General features: G+C 34.4%; 1 protein-coding gene across 3 annotated transcripts in view; it reads right to left on the minus strand.

Annotated features, from left to right (window-relative positions):
• adcy6a (adenylate cyclase 6a) overlaps positions 1 to 24,102 on the minus strand; it is a 54,659-nt gene that overhangs the window by 2,948 nt on the left and 27,609 nt on the right. For all 3 annotated transcript variants that reach the window (XM_030138755.1, XM_030138754.1, XM_030138756.1), the window contains exons 4-23: positions 21,298 to 21,447; positions 18,991 to 19,112; positions 11,813 to 11,924; positions 10,698 to 10,825; positions 10,454 to 10,612; positions 9,554 to 9,695; positions 9,304 to 9,432; positions 9,174 to 9,202; positions 7,999 to 8,146; positions 7,807 to 7,904; positions 7,645 to 7,732; positions 7,432 to 7,548; positions 7,188 to 7,346; positions 4,743 to 4,918; positions 4,502 to 4,528; positions 4,252 to 4,281; positions 4,034 to 4,166; positions 3,573 to 3,836; positions 2,468 to 2,672; positions 1,535 to 1,659 (exon numbers count right to left, since the gene is read on the minus strand). In XM_030138755.1, coding sequence (XP_029994615.1) covers positions 1,535 to 1,659; positions 2,468 to 2,672; positions 3,573 to 3,836; positions 4,034 to 4,166; positions 4,252 to 4,281; positions 4,502 to 4,528; positions 4,743 to 4,918; positions 7,188 to 7,346; positions 7,432 to 7,548; positions 7,645 to 7,732; positions 7,807 to 7,904; positions 7,999 to 8,146; positions 9,174 to 9,202; positions 9,304 to 9,432; positions 9,554 to 9,695; positions 10,454 to 10,612; positions 10,698 to 10,825; positions 11,813 to 11,924; positions 18,991 to 19,112; positions 21,298 to 21,447 — 2,541 coding nt within the window. The remainder of the gene's footprint in view (positions 1 to 1,534; positions 1,660 to 2,467; positions 2,673 to 3,572; positions 3,837 to 4,033; positions 4,167 to 4,251; positions 4,282 to 4,501; positions 4,529 to 4,742; positions 4,919 to 7,187; positions 7,347 to 7,431; positions 7,549 to 7,644; positions 7,733 to 7,806; positions 7,905 to 7,998; positions 8,147 to 9,173; positions 9,203 to 9,303; positions 9,433 to 9,553; positions 9,696 to 10,453; positions 10,613 to 10,697; positions 10,826 to 11,812; positions 11,925 to 18,990; positions 19,113 to 21,297; positions 21,448 to 24,102) is intronic.

Below are 24,102 nucleotides of genomic sequence, written 5' to 3' on the forward strand. Positions count from 1 at the left end.
TATAAGGTCAAAATTCTATAGCAATTTACAATTTACAAACCAGTGTGCTTAATTTTAAATTAAAGTGTTTTTGGTGCACATTCAGAATGTTCATGTTGCATTATAGCATGGATGTTGGAGTAAAAGGCTGATGAGATGGATGACATGCACGGCTGCTACAGTAAAGAACACTTTACAACAGTTATTTGTTGAAAGATAGAGAAGATAATAGCGATCTGACATCAGATCTGGTAGATAATGTCAGTAAATTTAAATAAAAAACACATGTTGCTTATTGTTAAAATTACATAAAAATGCCATTTTTTGTGATAATATATCTTAAAGCTTGTGCACTGGCATTAGCAGTGATGTGACTGGCTTACTATTATTCCATATCTCACTGGTACTCAAAGGACTATTGACAAACCATTCCCATCTTAACTTAGACCAGGGTTTTTCAACCTTGGGGTCAGGACCCCACATGGGATCACCTGGAATTCAAATGGGGTCGCCTGAAATTTCTAGTCATTGATAAAAAAAACAAACCAAAGCAAAAAAAACTTACTCATAAAAAATATATGGTGAGTTGAGAGAGACAATCACATATATAAAAGACATGACAAACTGTGAAGCTGAAACTGAAGGTACTGTGGTACTGTTCATCTTTCAAATGTTCATTGTGGTCGGTAATTCATAGTTTGAGTTCTTGTTTGTTCAGTATTAATTGTCAGCCTTGTAAATACAAGCTGGACTGACAATACATATCCTGACCAAGGAAAATAAAACTCTCACTTTGTGCAGTAATCTACACCTGGATTTTCTGCTTCCGTCCATAATAATATACAATATATAGACTAAATGTCACCTAGATTTGACGTTCATTTGCAACATAGTATAGCAAACTATTACATGATCAAAAACAAATTAATTTTAGCAAAAAAAGAAAAAAAATGTCTCTGTTTTGAATGTCTGGGGTCACCAGAAATTTGTGATGTTAAAATGGGGTCACCAGCCAGAAAAGGTTGGGAACCACTGGGTTACAGACTCCAAAATGTTTCACGCTATTCAGTTGCAGTTTGCATCCTCACCACGAAATGGCACTAAATCACACACACTGCTACTTTAATGATCAGCCAAGTTCAAAAACACATCTAAGGTTGGTCAGTGAGAAGAAAAATGATAAAACCCAGTTATTCTCCTACCCCCTCCTTATTTCAAGATTTGGTTTGATCCAAGTGCCAGCACTCCTTGCTGATGGTAGTGAATATACTTCCACTAAAATTGTAAAACTTTATTTTATTCATATTTAAATCAATGTAAAAAAATAAATAAATGCGATACCGTTCATTAATCTTGGACAAAATTATAAAATCTATTGTAAGTCATTTGCTGATCCTTGCCTGCACAGTGTTACATTTTTAGGGTTTGTATGACTTGTGGCGTTGAATTGGTGGGGCCCAAAGTGATATTATTATCACGGGGCCCCAAATCCTTTGCAGCCCCCCTGGTTCAGAGTAAACTGAGCGAGTAGTGATGGTATCTGTGTGATCTTTACCTGTATGCGGTCAGGTACACCTGTGCTGTCCATACGACTGGCCACATTGACTGTGTTTCCCCAGATGTCATACTGAGGTTTCCGTGCCCCAATAACCCCTGCTACCACTGGTCCAATGTTCAGACCTGGGAGTGAAAAGAAAAGACGTAGATATGATTGAATCCTTCTTTGAAGTCAGGGGTGTCAAACTCATTTTAGCCCAGGGGCCACATTAAGCCCAAATTGATCTCAAGTGGGCCGGACCAGAAAAACAATAGCATAATAACCTGTAAATAATGGCGACTCCAATTTTTTGTCTTTGTTTTAGTGCAGTCAAAATTAAATCATGAAAATATGTACATTTACAAACTATCCAAACCGAAATGATGTGAATAACCTAAAAAAAATTAGATTTCTTGTGGAAAAATAAGTACAATTTTAACAATATTACACCACAACTTACCATTTATACATGCATATTATGGATTGGATCTACAAAGGTACAAACTATTTAATAACAGGAAGTATAATGTTAAAATTTTACTTACAAAATTTCAGGTTTTTCACATTTTATTGTTAAAGGATAGTTTGTAAATGTTAATATTTTCAGAATTTAATGTAAGTTTTTATACTAAAACAAAGAGAAAAATATGGAGTTGTAATTATTTATAGGTGTAATGTAATATTTTTTTTTCACAATAAACTAAAAAAATTTGGGGTTATTATTTATAGGTTACTATGCTATTATTTTAGTTGAGCTCACATTGTCCTGTATGTGGAACCTGAACTAAAATGAGTTCGACATCCTTGATTGTTAAAATCTTAAGTGTAATTTTTGCAAGTTACGGACAGGAACCTTTGGCGAGCCGGTTTTGGTCCCCGGGCCACATGTTTGACACCCCTGTTTTAAGTGATACTGTAAATTATTAGCCTAACCTGATCATTTGGACTTACCTATCTTCATCTGGAAGTTGTTGAAGGAATGCTCATTGATGTATTTCATCTGCTCCCTCAGTCTCATGGCATAATCGGCCAGTGCAGTAATATGGGTACGGCCCTCTTTGTCGTATGTGGAGTCGTTGAGACCAGAGGCGGCCATGTATGTAGAACCAATGGTCTTGATTTTCTCTAGCTGCCTGTACTTCTCTTCACTGATAATCTGAGATGTGGATACAAAACAAACAGTGATAACATGCTGTGCAATTCACAACGCTAAAATTAAAATTATCTATATGGGTGCTTCTATGAAAACGGGACATGGGGGCAAAAAAATTCAAACCAGATGTAGACTAATGTTATGAAGCAAGTTTGGAAGCACTTTGAGTCTGTTTTCAAAATTAATATTTACTGAGAAAAAGAGAAACTATTTTCAGATAAAACACATTTTTATATTTTTTTCATATTATCTTTTATACAGAAATCCACATGTAACAGGATAAAAAGGACATGAAAATTATGCGCTACTATTTTTTCGAATATCTTTTCATTCTCTCACTGGTGCCTTTTGGAAATCGAACTAATTATGCAAGGCAGAGTGTTTGCCAAAAATTACCGCTGTTGCAAAATCACTTATGATTTATTTGTGTTTAAATGGGCAGGTTCCGCAAGTAACGCCAGTGGACACGATGGGTTACAAAACCTGGAATGAGACTGCATTCATGAAAAACCCACATGTCTGGATTAGAATCATCAAATTTAACACAGTGTCTTTATTTATAGCGTTATATAAGACCATTTCAAGTGATGAGTTCCAGATCAAATGCACTGACACCTAGGTAGCTTTTCCTGTCTCAATTTTGGTCCTATTTTTGGCCCCAATATTTTATAAAAATTCATTAATTTTGGGATGGCTCAGAGCAAGAGTATATATTTTTTTGCATTCATCTGACGTCATCATTAGGTACATCCTGGGGGGAAATATGGTCTAAATTGCTCTTTTATTATTGGGTCTAAAAAGCTGGTAAAGTGGCAGGTACCAAAATGAACCTAGTTTCATAGAAGCACCCAAATATAAAAGTGAAACAGTCTTGAATGTATACAGTATGTTTCCAAATGTTACCTCATCAAAGTCAGCGATTATCTCATTGAGCAGGCGGAGACACTCCACTCCCTCATTATTGGCCTCCAGCTCGACGTAGAACTCTGAGAAATTACTGATGGACGCGAACATGACGGCCACACACTCACAGGACTGATAGTACAGCTCATCATTACGCCGTTCACGTGCCAAGAAGTGAGCGGCTACGTCTTTAGGCAGAATATTATGGAGGAGGCGACGATTGTAGGCTTGCAATTCCTCCATTTCCTCTTTCTCTTCTGTGGCCTATAAAGGAGATTTTTGATTAATTCACATATAGTATTAATCCTAGAGCTTCAGTTAGTGTTTCATAGACTCAAGCCTTAGCTCAGACAGTGAATGCATTAATAATAAACTAATATTTTATATTTTCCTATGCAACTTAAAAGATTTTATATAGTAAATATGGTCAGATGGCGCCCTCTAGTGGTTGCTATGGTTACCTGTAATTTCCACAGGAAGTCAAGCCTTGCAGTCGATTCAACCTGCTGGGCGTGCAGATACAGTGCCAGGACAAAGACAGTGAGGATCACTGGAGTCATGACCCTCAGGGACACTTTGGTCACACCAAATGGGCTGCAAAGTGAAGAAAACATGCTCAGATATAGTTTAAGAAGAGGTCTGTCTGCTGAAGATGACAAATACCAATGAATAAACTTACCACTGGTAAGTAGTTTCATTGAAACTGGACCTGAAACACATAAAATCTGATTATTATTACAGTCATGAGTTAACGGTGCACAGATATGTTTGATGTATATTTTTAAAAATGACATTTTATATACATACATACATATATATATATATACATACATACATACATATACATATACATACATACATACATACATACATACATATATATATATATATATATATGTGTGTGTGTGTGTGTGTGTGTGTGTGCTTACCATTGAGCACTAGTTTCATTTAAATCACTAAAAAAAGAGAAAATGAAGTTAGAATATTTAAAAAGACAACCTTCAGCCCTATAGATATAATGAAATGATATCTATAAATTCAGATATGCTTCAATTCTATTACATATTTTGATATTAGTGCTAACATTATAAATTAATTTCAGTATTGGCACAAAAATATAATGTTCACACATACAGTATGAAGTTTCCTGTCTGAGCCTGCAGCACTTACATGGCATTAGAGGTGACAAAGAGGTCTGCGTTGTCGAATAGTGCTACTTGTGGCCACTCCACCAGCAGCAGGAAGGTGAGCTGGATGAGCAGCATGAGGGCCAGCTTCCCTATGCTGCTGATCTGCAGAAACACTGAGCAGGCCAGCAGCGTCAGCAGCACACTGTAGCTGAAATACTGGACAAACAGGCAATAATAAGAGGAGATCACAGAAAAACACAGACAAATGTGACATTTTGTTTCTGAAATGGTTCAGATAGTGATAGTACAAACCGATTAATAACAGTTTTATGATCATCATAATATGAACATGCACAATAAAGGTATCACAATGCAAAGTCTGAAATGCAACAAATTAGAGAAATCATTATATTTACACACACACCATCAAGGCAATCAGATGAGCTCCATCTATCTGTCATTGCTTAGATATCGAGGATCACAAATATTCTTGTCATTTGATACTCAATCTCAGTACCTAAGAAATAAATCTCCTCAAAGTCAGTGGAGTACAACTTGTATATTTTTACCCCATCCCCCGAAGGGGAGGCATGGGGTATTGTTTTTGATTCAGTATGTTTCTTTGTTTCTGTGTTAACATTTTAGCAACAAAGCTGTTGGTTCAATTCATACCAAATTGCGTTTATAGATTGCCAGTGACCCAGAATAGATGTCATTACATTTTGTCAAAGGTAGGTCAAAGTTCTTTTTTTTTTTTTTTATGATTTAAAAAAAAATCTTCCCATTTACTTATAATGGGTGAAATAAATGCAAGGGACGGGGTTTGTTGTGCCTGGTACCACTTGTCATTAATGATATTCTATTAATAGATCATTTTAAATAGATGTATTTTATTGGGAAAATGCCAGCATGCATACACATAAACCTAAGGAAAGAGACAAGTTCAAGTACAGTTGGTAATATTTGTATTTTTGATGACACACCAAGCCTTAAGATGAAGCTGGTATGAAAATGCAGATGAGCTGAAAAATAAAACTAAAGATCTGCACTATTTCATATAGTGTAAGACTGATTCTAGTCAAAATCAACAATTGCCATTGAAACAAATGTTTCATGTCTTTTTAATAATACCCTGTCCAACCACAGACTAAATGATGCAATTACCCTCATTTGCAGGATCAGACATGAACTAATGCACTGATTTTTATGAAATTTGGCAAAAGTGAACGGTCAACAGAAAACTCCTTCACTTTTGTAACAGATCAATGAAAAAGAGAAGCCTTGACCAGTATTTCACTATTTAACTCATCAATGAAGAGTATCAGGATAACTTAGAAATGAAATATGGGTGCTTCTATGAAACTGGTCCCTAAAGACTAACGTTATGAAGCAACTATTTTAAAAACAAATATTTACTGAGATAAAAGATAAACTATTTTTGAGGTGATACACATTTTTATATTATTTCTTGTTATTTTTATACAAAAATCCACATATAACACGGTAAAAAGGACACAAAATTACATCCTACTATTTTTTGAATATCTTTTTATTCTCTCACAGGTCCTTTTTGGGAATCAAACTAATTATGCAAGGCAGAGTCTTTCACAAAAATGACTGCTGTTGCAAAATCACTCGCCATTTATATGTTTCTTTTCTTTTTTTTTTTTTTTTTTTGTAATGGGCTCAGGCAGCTGTCTTTACCGATAAGGCAGCAGCCGACACCAACTGTACTCCCAGTCATCATTGCCCCTTTTTCTGACACCTTTGATTGTGTATCCTCTTTTATTTGGACATTTAACAGGGAGTATCTCACACTACAAAAAGCAATTTATGTGTTTAAATAGGCAGGTTCTGTATGTAACACCTGTGGACATGATGGGTTACACACAAAACCTGGAATGAAACTGAGATTCATGAAAAACCCACATGTCTAGATCAGAAAAACCACTAGGACTGTCCAATTTGGCACAGTGTCTTTATTTATATTGTTAAATGAGACCATTTCAAGTGATGTTTTCATGATAAAATGCACTAACACCTAGGTAGGCTTTCTTGTTCCAATTTTGGTCCTATTTTTGGCCCAAATATTTTATTAAAACTTCATTAATTGTGGGGTGGCTCGGAGCAAAAATATAATGTTTTTTTGCATTTATCTGAGGTCATCATTAGGTACATCCTGGGGGTAAATATGTCTAAATTTCTCTTATTATTGGGTCTAAAAAGCTGGCAAAGTGTCAGGTACCAAAATGTACCCAGTTTCATAGAAAGACCCACATATATTAAAAAAAATGAACCAGAGAGGCAAAAAGGAAAACACTGGTCATATTTCATGGTTGTTTGTGCCTTAATATTATTGTGGAACAGGAATGACAGTAGACTATCGGCCTTGGTCTACACTCTCTGACTTCCCTTCTTTTTATTTAAAGTCACACCATCATCGTAATACTGATGTTTTTACACTGTGCAGATTTCCCCAGCTCACCTCAGGAAAGGGACAGGAGGGGCCTTGGCTGGGACAGATTTCTAGACCCCCTTCAACGGACACATTCAAGCTGCGGATCAGACACGGCGTCACTGAGGCTGCAGATGTGTTCAGCTTCTCAGCAACGCATTCCGCCAAGCTCCGAGTGTCACAGGCAAACTGTAGAGACACCACACATGTACGGTTAAGGTGCTGTTTACTCAGCTGGGTGTGTTTCATTCCTTAGGTGAATGCTTTATCTTACCATATTGACAAAGGCAGAGATGAAGACAAGGAGGATGGTAAATACTCCAACCAGGGTGCTGTTGGTGCGAGACTGGACAATCTTTTTTGAAACAGTCTGCATTGCACCTGGAAAGAGCTACAAGAGAGAAAATAAACATACAACCGATTACTCATAAAAATATACAGTGAATGATTCAACAATTTATCTGTTAATTTTGACAAGATCTACTACCTTGATGCAAGAATATATGGCACAGATGAACAGGATGTTGGCGAGTATGATGAAGATACTGATGTAGATTCCCAGCATGACTGGGGTGCTGCAAGAAAGAAAAGAAAACTTTTAGACAAAAAAATACTACTTTACATATAATTTATATTACGCAATACTTACTGTGGGAAAATAACAATCTGTATGAAGGATATGAAGCAGAATACTAGTAAAGTACAGGCAACGTAGCCTCCAAAACGATCATCCACCTTCTTGGAGTACTGCAAAAAACAAAGGCGGAAATAGTTAAAACTAGACACAAGCAAAATTACAGTGAGGTTTCAGAACACATAGAAAATGAAGAATTGTAGGAACCTTTTTCTCCAAGCTGGAGGTTTGGAAGGTGAGCAAGAATTTCTTAACATGGTCTTTTCGTAGCTGGTCGATGCTGCGAGCGTCAATGGCTCGTCCCAGAAATTCATCTACCTCGTCCTCTGGGTTCATGGCCTCCTGAACGCCACGGCTGCAAAGAGAAAAAGTACAGATTAAATGAGAAAAGACACGCTGAACATGACAAACCATTCTGGTAGTATGTGTCTCTGAAAATGATGTGAAAACTAAGATTAAACCCAAACTAAAAGTGAAAAAAAAGACTAAAATGATACCTGAATAAAAACTATGCAATGCAACACAAACTACAACTAAATAGAATTGCAAGTAAAATTGTCTGTTTACCCTGCAATGTTAATGGTTGGTGATATATATGAGTAAAATGCCTTTGTGCATTATTGGACTTTTAATAAACTATATTTTTGGAATTTTGCATTCTCTCAGCCTACCTTATTCTGCTTCTATAAATCACGGATTTCCTCATTATACCTGAAAAACTGAACTGAAGCAAAACTGAAATCAAAAACCAAATGAAAAATAATGAAAAATAAAATGAGTAAAATGTAAAAACTAAGTCATGGCTTAGCAACCTCATTCTTTTTTTTTAATTTAGAGAAGATTAAATACAGTTTGAGAGGTCAGCCATCAAAATTTCAAGTAGTACGGGGCTCTATGGTTAAATACTTAAAAAAACACTCTAAACTACAAAAATGCTTTTAGTGCAGTTTTCCCATACATACATTTTTTTTTCTTTTTCCTGTTTGGCATGCTATATATACTTATGTACTCTCTAATAATGTTAATAACACTACATGTCTATATCTTGCATGTAGGATGTGAATGAATAAGCAGATTTTTTTACTATTAAGCTTTATTTTTTTCTTTGCTCTTATTTTTGAATTTTATTTTTGGCTTTTATTCTTTTTTTTATTTTACCTTTTTTGTTCTAAGAGTACTTTGCTATTTTTTATTACTATCAAGTATGTCATGTAGGACCGGGGTGGGAGGGTGAGGGCATGGGAAGAATGGGACATACCTAAAGCCTCTGAAATTGAATATTCAAATGATCAATGTAACTTAAATCTGCACCAAAGAAATCATAAATAAATATGTTAAAAAAAAAAAAAAAAGATAAAAACTAAAAAACCTCTGACACTCACTTGTCTTTAGTGGAGGCCTCGTCAATCCCCTGAAGGAAAACAGATAGAATATGCAATCACAACTTTTTTTCTTCTTCTTCTTTTTTTCTTTTAAATCACACAGAAAGTATGTCCCTCGTATGAGTCTCACCATTTGCCTGAAGACTTTGGAGTCTTTGGTCCTGGAGAAGGTTCTGTCGGGGACCCAGCGTGGCATCAGCCCCTCATTAGAGTTGGCCCTCGTCCGCTGCATTTTCGCCATCATCGCTTTCTCCTCCTTCTGCTCAGATAGTTAGAACATGAAAGCTTGAGAAACTGTTGTCTGAAAGTGTAATATTTCATGAATGAACCGTGTGTTTGTGTGTGTGTGTGTGTGTGTGAGTGTGTGTGTGTGTACCGACCCGTTTCTGGCTGCATCCAAGGACCAGGAATGTCTCGATGCTGTTCTCCTTCAGATATGCGTTCCTCTCACCACCAAAGCCAGGCTCCACCTCATAATCTCCGTTCAGATACTGGAGGGTGGCTTTAGTGATATGGATTCGCCTGGAGAGCACATAAAGACCAAACCTCTACAAAACCTGCATGTATATGTGTGTTTTTGTATGTTTAAAATTCAAGATTCAAGATTCAAGAAGTCATATACACAGCAGTACTGAGCGATGAAATTCTTACTTTGTGACTTGCCTTTACACGACTAATGTAAAGAATTAAACTAAACTAAAATGAAATAAAGGAAACGAATTGTGCAATTAAAACAATTTAAACTAGACTAAAATGAAATGAAGGAAATAAACTGTACAATTAAAAAAATTTTAACTAAACTAAAAAGAAATAAACTGTACAATTAAAACAATTTAAACTAAACTAAAAGGAAATAAACTGTACAATTTAAACAATTTAAACAAAACTAAAAAAGGAAATAAACTGTACAATTAAAACAATTTAAACTAAACCAAAATGAAATAAAAGAAATAAATTGTACAGTTAAAACAATGTAAACTAAGCTAAAAGGAAATAAAGTTTATACTAAGCAAGGAAAAATAAATAGGTAAAATGAAATAAAGTGAGTACTCTGTGCAAATGGGTAAGTGTATCAGGTGCAAAAAAAAAAAAAAAAGATTGTGCAAGTTACAAAATACTTCACAGTGGTCAGACATTGAGTTCACATAGCATTACTGTTTTTGTGCAAATAGCAGAGTACATGTACAAATGTGAATTGCAGTCAGTCAGTGATTCAATAACCTGATGGCCTGTGGATTAAAAGTGAAAATGTTACGGGATCTGGTGCTTGTTTCCCTCACCCTGCTTTGCCTCCCGCCTCCATGTGATTGGCCAGTGTGACGTCATTTGACCACACATCAAACTGCCACTTCCTGAGTCCCAGCACGCCGCAGTGCACACGTCCACTGTGAATGCCCACACGCATGTTGACGTTAACCCCCGTCACCTCTCGCACGAGCCTGCAGACACAAAAACCACACAATCATCTTCCAAGTCACAAACAAGTAAGCAAACTTTAAAACAATACATGCTATATATACTCACGAAATGGCTTCGATCATGTCTACGCCCATCTCTACACAGCAGTGGGCGTGGTCAGCCCGGGGTTCAGGCAGCCCCGACACGCAATAATAACAATCACCCAAAATTTTAATGCGTAGACAGTGGTTCTCCTGTGAAAGGAAGAAGGATGAGATACAGTATGTGTTGAAATGGATCTCATTAGTGGATTAAAATGAGTTCAGTGTCAGGATATGATCCAATACAATCAAACTTTATTTATAAAGCATTTTAAAATCAACACAGTTGGTCAAAGTACCGTACACAAATAAAACACCTGGGTTTTCTTGGGTTTTATTGTATTGTACACTGAGATTTGTTGTAAAAATGTAAAGTGCATCACAAATACAATGTATTATTATTATTATTATTATTATTATTATTATTATTATTATTATTATTATTATTATTATTATTATTATTATTATTACCTTAAAGAGTTATAAACCTATAAAACCAAATATAAAACTAAAGCAACACAGTTAAAAACAATAAAACCACAAAAGACAATAAAAGCCAACACCTTAAACTCTTTAATATGTTTTAAGAGGATTTAAAAACAGGAAGTGACTCGACCTGCCTGATGTGCAAAGGCAACTCAATGCATAGTTTTGTTGCAGCTCCATGATTGTGAGAAGTAAGACTAAAACTAAAAATAAAGCAGTAAAAAACAGTCTGAGGTAAAAATAAATAATAAACTGTTTCTAAAAACATAAAAACTAAACTATAAAGAAACATGTGCTAAAATGAAGCTGATTCGACTGTCTCCATTTTCATTATGGACAAGTTTTACTTATGATTTAGCTCTGACTCCTAAATGTGAAGCTCTGCTGTTGGTTAAGAGATATTAATGTTTCTTTGTATACAAGAATAAAACTGCTTTTGCACAACAGGAAACCTTTACATCAAATTTGATGTCATCTATGTTTTTTTCCTTCAATAAATCAACTAAGAATAAAATAACATTTAGGCTAAAACTTGTCAGTTCCTCATAAAATGTGGGTGCTCATAAAAATTTTAAACAAAACTCAAATGAAAAATGGTGAAAATATTAACTCTTGAGTGCAGTAACAGAATGAAGAAACCATTAGACTCCTTACTGATGCCAGTTTGTCGAAACGGGCAAAGAGTTCATTGAGTGTCATGACCAGCTCCTGAGCCGTGCACTGAGACGCCAGGCTGGTAAAACCCTCGATGTCTGCAAAGAGAATACTGAGAGAGGGATGGAGAAAAGGGAAAACAGACAGAACAGACACAAGACAACTATTAATACCTGAGTTGGGGAGTTTATATAATGGTTTACATATTCACCATTAGCTTACGGATCACTAGTCTGTTCAAATGCAATAAGTAACATAATAAAAACTTAATCAAAGCAACGTAACTTATTACATTTGGATACTTTTCTAGGAGAAGATTTAAACCCATCAATAAAGCAGAAAAAACATACTAATTTTTTTATTTAGGGAGGAATATATTGTTGAATGCACCTTGCTACCTGTATATCTCCTATTTGTTGTAAATACTTCTCATCTGTATTCATTTATTGAGTTAGCTTTTGTATATTTTTGTACATTTCAGTATTTCTAATAGTACTTTAGTAGCATATGTGTATTAATATTTTTATTCTGGAACCTTTGCACAAGCCTATATTTTCTTAACATTCTGTGTGATATTTAGTTTTTTCATACAGTCCTTTTTGAATTAAGTCAGGGGTGTCAAACTCATTTTAGTTAAGGGGCCACATTCATCCCAATGTGATCTGAAGTGAGCCGGACCAGTAAAATAATAATGATGAAAAAAGTGAAATTACATCATGATCAGGTTTACATCTACAAAGTTTCCTTAAAAATCTGAATAACATGAACTGTCTTAACAATATTCTGCCTCAGTTTATCAGTTTCTCATTTACACATGTGCATTACAATCGCACAAAACATTTAGTAACAGGCAGAATGTTGGTAAAATTGCATTTACTTTTCTTAAGACATTTCCATTTGTTCATATTTGTTCAGGCTATTCATATTTTTTGTACAAGTATAGTTTGGTAATAAACATTTTCATGTAATTTTACTTTTTTATACCCAAAAAAACAAAGAGAAAATCTGGGGTTGTCATTATTTATAGGTTATTATGACAATATTTTACTGGTCTGACCCACTTGAAATCTAACCGTGTAACTGTAACTGTAAGCGGACTGTATGTGTCTGTATGTGGAACCTGAATTAAAATGATTTTGACACCACTGATTGTTAATACTTTCAGTGTAATTTTTGTATTTCACAAATTCATCCTGTGGGCCGGATTGGACCCTTTGGCGGGCCGGATTTGGCCCCCGGGCCACATGTTTGACACCTGTGCATTAAGTGTTTTGCTGCTAAATTGAACTGAACTGCTAAACTGATTTTCATTGTTCCTGTAACAATGACAATAAAGATCTATTCTATTCTATTCTATTGTATTGAATTTCCAGCACTGAAACATGGCCACTGTCTATCATAGTCAGCTGTTTTACCAAAAAAAAAAAAAAAAAAGAGTATATTATATCACACCTTTGTAATGATCATCATTTTTATTATTATATATATTAGTAATTGTAATTTAATTGCATGTTTTTGTCAGTAATAAGTAATGATGCAGTTTCATGACATAACATTGTTACATGCTACTACTGAAGCCCCAACACTTATAATTAGGATATGCATTAGCAGCATCTTTAATGTCATATAGACCAATGTGCTACACTGTGATTGTAAAGCACTTATTCCTTATTTTGCATGTTCTATAAATACAAGAGGCTAAATCTACCAAAAATAGATTGTGCTTGCTAATTGTGGATAGAATTGCAAAGGTTTTGCACCCACAACCTGCTCTGCTTTAAAAACCTTTTCACAGATGATATTTTTGATAATGTGTTAATAATATAATAATAGTTACAAACACAACCATAAAGTTTTACTCCTGAAATTTACTCCAATTTGCCCTGAGTTGACTTTCTAGCGTTTCTAGTCTTTCAGATGTTTCTCCACATATAAGTGTTCAAGTTGGTCCTTAACAAAAACCGCAAATTATGGCCTTTTAGTCTGAGTTCTTCACAGTAGCGAACCAACTTTCATTAATTTCTTGCATCTTTTGCGATTGTAGTACTTCATATTATAACACAATCTATTCAAATGTCCATAAAATAGGCAACAGCTAAGTGTGTAATTCAGTGAAGTCTAAAATGTGTTGGATTAACGTCTGATTCTCAAAATAATGTGATCCGTTGCTAGGATTTTGTAGAAACATTAGTACTCATACTCTGTTTGGCATCACAGCATTTCTGAACTCCAAAAGAGACACATTTATGCACAGCAGTGTTCTGCAGCTGTCACACTCCAGGATACTGGGTTAATAAGGTGAAATGTTTGTAATAACGCAGCCTGATCTCCATCAACACTTTTTATTGAGAAGTTGCTGAAACACTGAGATGCAACACAGACCTATATGATCTTTCCCATATCTGAGAAGAATTTGCACTTGATAACATTAAACGTTAATTCAATGTCATGAAATACTCACAAACTGAATGATTTGGATATATATATATATATATATATATATATATATATATATATATATATATATATATATATATATATATATATGGAGAGACAGTGAGTCAGAGGTGAGTTTGTGTGCAACTAACTGTTATCTGTTTTCTGAATGTGTTAACTGCATCAAGCAAACTGTGTGTATTAATCTGTGCTGGTCTTGTGAATTGAATAGTGTCTGAGTAACAGTTTTTTTAGTGATGAATAGGGGTGTAACAAAATATCGGTTCTGCAATATATCACGATATTTCATTTCACAATACTGTATTGATATTAAAAAGTAATGTATCGATATTTTTAGGTATTTATTCAAATTCATTTTGTTGTTTTTCTTTTTTGTTTATATTTTATTTATTATTATTTAATATTTTTTAATTAAATAATGTTAGTTCCTTTGTTGAGATTGCACAAAAATAATGTTATAATGTTAGTTCTGAACTAAGAGAATATGAACATTTGAGCCAGATCCTTAACTGTAATGTCTGTAAAACATAATTTAAGTTTTAACACAGGAACATTTGGGATATAGCATTAGATCCTGTTGTGATCAAATAAAAATGTGTTTAGTATTTGTGCATATTTCTGGTGTAGTTCAATTCTTCCAGGAAAAAAAATCTTTTAAAAAAAGAAACAAACAAAAAATTGCCTTTTTAACAGTATCACAATATATCGTGATATATCGTATCATGATCCGAGTATTGCGATTTGTATCGTATCGCCAGATTCTGGCCAATACACACCCCTAGTGGTGAAGTTATATATTATATATGTGTGTGTATATATATATATATATATATGTATATATATATATATATATATATGTGTGTGTGTGTGTGTGTATGTGTGTATATATATATATATATATATATATATATATATATATATATATATATATATATATATATATATATATGTATCTATAATATGTACAAAAATTATTGGACAATCAAAAGTCATCAAAAACAATGGTTATGCAATCAACTACTAACTCCTGTGTGTATCATGTGACTAAAACAGACAGAAAAGAAAACATGGAATGCCTAGAAGCACTGTTTTTATCAGTACAATGTCACAGATATTGATGTAAGAACTGAAGTGATTTTAGTTATTATCAAGAAAACATGGAAAATGGATTAGATATGAGTTCTTAAATGAACTCTTATGAGCTATTTTTGTTGTCATCATTATATTTGTCCAAACAAATGTACCTTTAGTTGTACCAGGCATTAAAATGAACAAGAAATAGAGGAAAACAAGGGTGGTCTAATAATTTTTTCCGCAACTGTATATAAAAAAAACAAAAAAACAGTGGCAACAGTGCTGTGATGGCAAGTTGTGGCGGCAGGGGCAGCAACAATGGCATAAACATTATATGCAGATAAGTTGTACTTTTCATCTCATTTGGTTATTATCATTTATTTATTTACTTTTTTTTTATTACTCCATTTTCCTCCTTTTTTTCACTTTCTCTCTCTCTTTTTCCCTTTTTCTTCTCCCTCACTTATTTTCAGTTAATAAATGATTATCTTTAGTCATACTTGTGACTTTTTGAGAAGCCCACATCACAACATTCACACCACATACACATCTCACACACTTCACCACACACAAAATATTTACACAACCAAGACAGGACATTGATCTGTCCTACCTGGTCAGTCATACATTTTGTTTCTTTTGTACATTACATGCTATAGCCTATATCCTAACCCCCAGCCCCCTCCTGCCCCCCAAATTATGATGACTTAATGTAAATATTGTATATTATTGCACATAAGTTTCCTTGTCACTTGGTCTTGCTTAAATAAAGGTTATGGGAAAAAAAAAACAAAATCGGTAATAGATTAGTTTAAAACATATCTGTACAATGGTGGATTTTGAGGGTAGTGCTTTGAGTATAGAGTTTGTTGAATGCGTAGATCATGTGAGCAGAAACGGGCACCACTAAGGCATTATGGGTTAAAGCCAAAATGGATACAGTCAGACACACCACTGCTTTAAGATGATGTTTGTTCTGCACATAGTTCAAAAGGTGCAAAGTTTGTGTGTTTATTTCTGCATGTGCTTAGTTTGCACTATGATGCATTTCAGACACTAATAATAATTCTTATTTATTCTACCCCAGGGTAATTTGCAAAAAGTTTATGCTGAGCTAGCCAGGAGTCAAACCTAGAACCTTCTGACCCGTAGTCAGATGCATTGTCCATTGCGCCACAAGCCCATATAGAGAACATGCTAATATGTTGGAACCTGTTTATTTCCTGGCAGTAACCTAAGAGACTTTCAAAGCCTGAGAGACACATTTCTTTTTTCATATTTCAGCTAAAATTTACTTAGGGGGTCAAATAAGTGACCATTTTTGTCAAAAAAAAAAAAAAAGTTGTAAGAAATGCAAAGAACTGTATTGAAATAATGCTAATACATTTGTGCACAGACTACTGATATTATTTGACAGTGGAAGCTATATTTTCAGAAATATTGGATTTTGAATAGCACATGTATGTGAAAACTTCTGCTCGTGGACGGACGTGACATTATCCATGATGATCTGGTCAGTACCAGTACTTTATTAGGAATAAACTTATATACTTACTATTGCTAATCATCCTCTTATTCATAAATGTTAGTATTGTGGATCTAAAACAATAACACCTTAACAAAATGTGGCAGTGGACGGATGTGACATGGTTGTTCTGGATCCCATCATACTGATGCTCGGCAGCCATGTCACCGTTTCCAGAAATGATCCCTGTGCAAAAACTAGTATCAGAATTATTTATTGTATAGTTTATCATCATACTAAAGAGTAAATAACAATATCTAATTGTTATTTCTTTATAAAAATGCTTATTATTAGAAAACTGTTGATTTAAAAAGTGATGTGTGACATTCTTAATGTATGTATTGGCGTAACATAAGCAGGATGGATCAGCACCATACTCCATATTGCAACCTGTAAAAAATAAAACGTGATCTGTAGTATATAATCTTGTAAGAAAAACTGGGGAATCTAAAAGAATAGAATATTTGTTTTTCAGGTAAATTCAGTTAAAATACAACTTGGCCATTTGTGACATGAAAATATAGCATTAATTGTGATGAAATTGGACATTTTTGAGCTGAAAACATAGTTCATATGACCATCAACATGTTGCAACAGAACTGAAATCCTGTAAATTTGCATAACTTGCATTTACCAACACAAAGTTCCTTTGGGGATTCACTTAGATTGATTTCTTATGCACAAAGACAGAAATAAGACCTCTAAGCAAATTTTAGCCTATTTGTATTTCTTCATCGCTTTCAATGTGTCTTTAAACAGTGTCTATGTCACTGTTCAAAGAGAGAGAACAAAAAAGCTGAGAAGACATCAGTATGAAGTGTAGTCTTCATTCGATTGTATTAGTATAGCTACAGACAGTTTTAGCAAAAAGTCTTTTTTGCATAGAAAGGGGATCATTTTTCACCATGAATGTATATTCCTTAATTTACATCTGTGCAAATGACACAGACTCCATACACAGATGCTTACTCTTTGTGGTTGCTTTGTGAATAATAATCTATGCATATGATAGTCTCTCAGCTTGAATAACATTTAATATTGAATTTAAGCCGGAGGAGCTGAAATCAGAGGGAAAAGATCAAAATTCGTAAATGCGCACCTTGTTTTTGCCATGAAAACAAATATGAACATATATGATTTGCCCTTATTTTACACAACTGTGGAAAAGAGAAGCCACTTTTCCAAACTTCCAAAGTTATGCGTGAGTGAATTTTAACAGCGATTGGTCCTTACAGCTGTCAATCACACATTACCCCTCCCCTACACACCTATAAGACAACACCTGTGATGAGTTCAGAGAAGGCGTAGAATTCTTGTTCGCGCCGATACTACTAGAATTACAATATGTTGAAAGGTCACAATGGAATTTTCACATCTTTCTAACTCAGATGTGTCATATTCTACAGTAAGATCTTGCACATTATGCTAAAAACAACTGGTTAAAGTAAATAAAGTAAATATGCATATGTTACTAACCAAAAACTTTAAAGAGCTTTACACACTCAGAGATTGGTGTTAAAATTAACTGTACAACTGCATGAAACACTAAATACATTTCCTCTTTGCTCATCTTGAGAGAGGCAAGAGGTTCAATCTTAAAGTCATTTGAAGGAGATCTGTACCAGTGTGTGTGTACAAAGAGAGACTGTGTGTAGTGTTTGCTCAGTTCTGTAATTGAATGTGTGCTGAAGCTTTCCATCTTTGGGGATTATCTTATCTTGGCTGTTGGTGATTAAGTATTCCCTCACTAGTGTTAATTAGCCTCCACTCTGCCAAACCACTCTACCCTCTACTGACTCTGTGAGCCTGCCTGTCTGTGTGTGTGCATGCGTGGCCACGCAAGCGTGTGTGCACGAATGTGTGTGAATCACTCTCAGGAAGAATTCAGGACAATTTTCTGTTTGCGTGGGCAATTAATCTTCACATCAATTCTTATGTTCCAAGTACGACATGACATGATATATTAAGACCTAACACAATCAAATACAGTGCATGAATTACAACAGGTGTAGCTGACACAACACTACACACCAAATAAGAGTGATTTTGTTGTAATTGTAACCATATAAGCGTTGGAATATTAATTTGTGGATAAAACATGAAGCTGACGGTCTTGGCTGACCTGACATTGTCATGTTTCTGGATATAGATCTTATGGAACATCATGTCTTCCTTCTTGGCATTGATGTCAGCCTTCATCTCCATGGCAACGTGCCTTGGCAACACTGAAAGCAACAGACGTTCCTGGAAAACACACACACAAAAAAAGAAACAAAATGCAGATTGTGTCATTCATAATATCTATGATATGTCAAGTGTTTGCACGTGTGTGTGTGTGTGTGTGTGTTGTTGAGTTAAGGTTTTCAACCTAATTCATGAGAACATTTGACGCAATCCTCAATTTTAATAGAGGAATATCATCCTCGATTAAACTCATTGTAATATTATAGGAATAGTAATTGTGCTTTGGACGGGTTAGCTCTTTAAAATGAACTTTAATTAAGGAATGTTTTATTTATTACCTATGACTGCACTTTTTGTTTTACTTGGTGCATTTGAGAAATAACAGGAGACAACATAAGACAGTCTAGAATTATACGGTTAGTGTCTCCTACATCACATCACATTCCACACGCTCACTCATTTATAGTTCAATTTGCAAAATAAATAGTAAATGAGGTGTTGAAGTTTGTTTCCTACATACTAAAACAAACATAAACACATAATTTGCTTGGTTTAGCTGTTAGACGGAGAAAGTTGGAAAGTTGACACTGGCCTCATCAGACCATAATTTTAATGCCAACATGTCAGGTTCTCCAAATTTTACTTAATATTCATATTTTCTCCTATTACTTTGTTTTATATATGTAAAGTACATTTCTCGTTGCTTATGAAATGCACTCTACAAATGAACTTGCCGTGCCTCTTATCACTCTTGTTGTGTAACTTGCAGCAGAATTGACTGATATGTCTTTGTAGGACTGATACTGATACAGAGCATCGATAATCAAGCAGACAGTTATTGATATTTGAAAACAGATACACATTTGTAGTAAAAATCAAATATATATTTCAACACTATTGTCAGTTTTTCATACTCTTATTATAAATAAGACATGATTAACCTGTTAGTTGCTTGCTATTACATTAATCAATTATTTCGATGATTGCTGTCAAGTAATTTTAAGGAAAAAAAGGTAAGAAATGTTCCGACTGCAGCTTCTTCAGTGGGAATATTTTCTGACTCTTTAAGACAGTAAACTGAAGACACTTGAAATTTCTATGAAATTTCTATGCTATTGAAATTCTTTGGATATTTGTTAAACTAAACAATAATCAGACGTGAAAATAATTGACAATAAAAATAATTGTTACTTGCAGCCTTACTTACAACGTGACAAATCACATATAATCTATAGAGATAGAGGTGACTATATCAGCCTCAATAGCACATTTTCAAGTTTGTTTATCTTTTTAGATACAAAAAAAATCTCCAGGAATGTGATAATCCACAGTGAAAGATAATTAATGAATCCACATTACGGATAATAATGAACCTTTTATCACTATAAGAGATGTTAGTTTCATTTTAAACAGTGAAAGTAAACTGTTCTGTAAGGTCTTTGTCCAATGTGCATGAAGAAGATAAAAACTGATTGCAGGTCAAGATCTCCAGCAGCTTTAATACTGTTGGATAGCACAGGTGTCAAACATGCGGCCTGGGAGCTAAATCCGGCCCGCCAAAGAGTCCAGTCTGGCCCTTGGGATGAATTTGTGAAATGCAAAAATTACACTAAGATATTAACAATCCTTTTAGTTCAGGTTCCACATTCAGACTAATTCAATCTCTAGTGGGCAGGAGCAGTAAAATACTATCATAATAACATAAAAATAATGACAACTCCAAATGTTTCTCTTTGTAAATGTAAATATTTTCATGTATTTACACTAAAACAAAATATAATTTTGTGAAAAATGCGAATAACCTGAAATGTCTTAGGAGAAGCAAACACAATTTTAACAATTTTCTGCCTGTTACGAAATGTTTTAAGTGTTTGTAGATCCACTGTGGTCTGTAAGTTATAATATACATGTGTAAATGATAAACAGAGACATAAGATTGTTAAAGTTACAGTTACTTTTACAGTTTGTTCATGTTATTCACATCTTTTGAAAGGATAGTTTGTAGATGTAAACCTGTTCATAATGTAAATTAACTTTTTTCACTCTAAAACATAGAGAAAAGTTTGGAGTTGACATTATTTATATATTATTATGTTATTATTTCACGGCCCACTTCAGATGAAATTTAGCTGAATCTGGCCCCTAAACTAAATTTGACACCCCTGTTATATGGTATAAAATTGTGTATCAGGAAATTTTAAGTATCATAAGACAAAAGTGTGTAGGTGAGAGTTTGCGGACGTACCTGTTGTTGATTCTCCCTCTGTAGGTGTAGTCTGGCCTGGATGTATCCTCTGGTCTCCTGGAAGGCTTGTCTCTGGGAAACCTCAGCGGGGTAGTGGGTACAGATTCCAATGATGTTAGTGCAGAGGAAGATCAGGACGTTAGCGCTCACCTTCATAAGACAAGAGGGGAAAAAAAAGGAGGTCATTCATTAGAGGAGAGAGGAAGTAGAAGGAAAAGAAAAGGACGAATATACTGGTCTCAAATTATTAATAACTTTTGAAGCGCTAACCCTACCAATACATTAAAATAATTCAAGCAAAATGCAGTTTCTCAGCTTTTCACTGGCGTCAGACGTGTCTTATTTGCATGTTAATAGACTCTATAGTGAACACGAAAACACCAATGAAACTCATGTAGTTTGTAGATGTTTGTTTTTATGTTGAAAACATTACTTTTTCTTCAGTTTTTCTGTTATGATGTGTTAGCCTGTGAATTCACTCTGGATTTTATGAACATTAACATGGTAGGTAAATTAACCTATAAAGACCCAAACAACCACTGGTGACCAAAATCATTTACCAATATAAAATGTTTAATAACTTCTGATCCATTAATCCTATCAATACATGTAAATAATTGCTGTAAAAATACAGTTTGTCATCTTTTCATGGTCAGCAGATATGACCCATTTGGATGTTCAGAGGTTCTGTAGTTACCATGCAAACACCGTCATCTTCTACAACATTGATTCACCAGTAAAACCCATGGAGTTGGATCAATGACAGTGGATGGACACACTGGGTTTATGTTCAGTTAATGATATATTTTGTTACATTTTGTTAAAAAAGTCATATTTTCTTCATTTTTCTGTGTTTCTGATTTTATGACAATTAACTTTAATACGACCTTTTATGAGCATCTACATGACCAGTAAATTAAATATGGGAAAAGATCTGATTTTTATTGTACAAACGCAAAGTACAGAGGATAATATTATAATAACTGGTGATAAATTACTTAAGAAAGGTTGAAAGGGGTGAGAGCTAATAAGCTATGCTTCTTCTCACTCCTTTTCGAATATGACTCTTTTTCTCTTTTTGTGTGTATTATTATTTTTGCTTCCTTGAATTTTCATTTCTATATTATGTTGTGCAACGAAGTCAATTAGTAGCAATCGGGAAGCTTGTACCATTTCCATATTTGAAATAAATCAATTAAAAAAATGGTTAAATAGAGAGAAAAATTCATTCTGGAACTGCTGCAAAAGTCACACTGGGTCTTTATGGGTTAAATATGGGAAAATACTTGCTCGGCACTGAAAATTCAAGAGGATAGCATGATTAATAGTGATAAATAACTTAGGAAAGGTTAAATGTAGAGAAAAATTCATATGGAAGTTGCCACAAAAATAGTTCTATGTCTTTAAGGGTTAATGGAAACTTGTGCTTTAAAGATTGACACACGATTGTGTTAAAGTTAAAGCATGTTGTTTTGACTGCAAATCATAGTAAAATTGGTTTCATTGGCAGTTAAAGTGACAAAGATGCAGATTGGGGTATAGAGCTAGGACTTAAATGTGTCTCAGCTGCTTCACTTTCGGGAAATTCTGACATTAAAGTTAATATAAAAACATTAACCGGAGACAGACGTTCATTGCAGACTAAATTATTACAGTAGTAGCGTGGATTTCATTGTTGTTTACTTCTCGGCAAACATTTCTGGTCTCTAACCCTCTCTTGAGAATCAGACATCCTGTATGTGCAGTACAACACGTTCATGGAAAAAGAAGACATTCAGAAGATGCATTCAGTTGTAAATCAGCTGATGTAATGAAAAGCACAGACACACGTTCACCCGAATCCAAATATTTGCAACAAACGTGATAAATATTGGACATTGATAACATTCTAACATGGGAAAAACAACATACAATGTATTTCCCTACTCGTTAATTTTTGCTTTGTCATACACTACAACACACTTAGACCCACACACACACATATACACACTTCCTCTGACAGGAAATAGTCTTGTTTGTGGGATCAGTTGTCTGTGTAGCTACTCCACAGTCCACTAATAATTTTAATAGTATGCTGGTCTGCTATTTGTTGAGACTTGTTGGTAGTTTATTGTGCTTAATGTGATGGGATAACCTCCAGTGCCCTGTACTGTCCTTAAATGCATCGTGGGAATAGCAGTTGACCTATCATAGGGCCACTTCCTCAAAACATCTGCTGTTGTTTACAATATTAAAATACAGTCACTCCAGAGGTTACATTTGGACACTAAAAGGAAGCTCAGTGATGACACGTCATGTCAAACACCAACAGAGGTAAAAAGAAAAAAAGGGGTTTGGGTCTAGATTTATGCCCTAATTCAAACAGGTTTTACCATCTTATTCTACATCTTATTTTAGATTTTCTTTTCTAGGTATAGTCATCAAGTGTTCATCTTATGAGAAGACAAATTACACACTGACATCTCCTGGGTAGAAAAGGAAATACACAAAAGGCCAATGATCCTGTCAGTGTCACCACGAAGTCATGATGTACAGTCACTCTGCATCATTGTGACATTTTTCTTCCTCTTTTGGATCAGTACATGAGATTGTTTGACCTGTTTTAGGCAAATAATAGGTATCAGTTCCAAAAATATCCAAATAGGTATGAAAAATAAAATTATAACGACGATTATCATGATATATTTATATGTTATATATTTCCATTATCACAATACACACATATATTTGGTTTTGGGGGTTTATTTTGTTTGAACTGTCAAGTTAAAAAGAATATTTAATTTTTTTGATATTCATGCTGCACAA

Source organism: Sphaeramia orbicularis, chromosome 7 (genome assembly GCF_902148855.1).
Source record: "Sphaeramia orbicularis chromosome 7, fSphaOr1.1, whole genome shotgun sequence".
In the NCBI taxonomy this organism is placed as follows: domain Eukaryota; kingdom Metazoa; phylum Chordata; class Actinopteri; order Kurtiformes; family Apogonidae; genus Sphaeramia; species Sphaeramia orbicularis.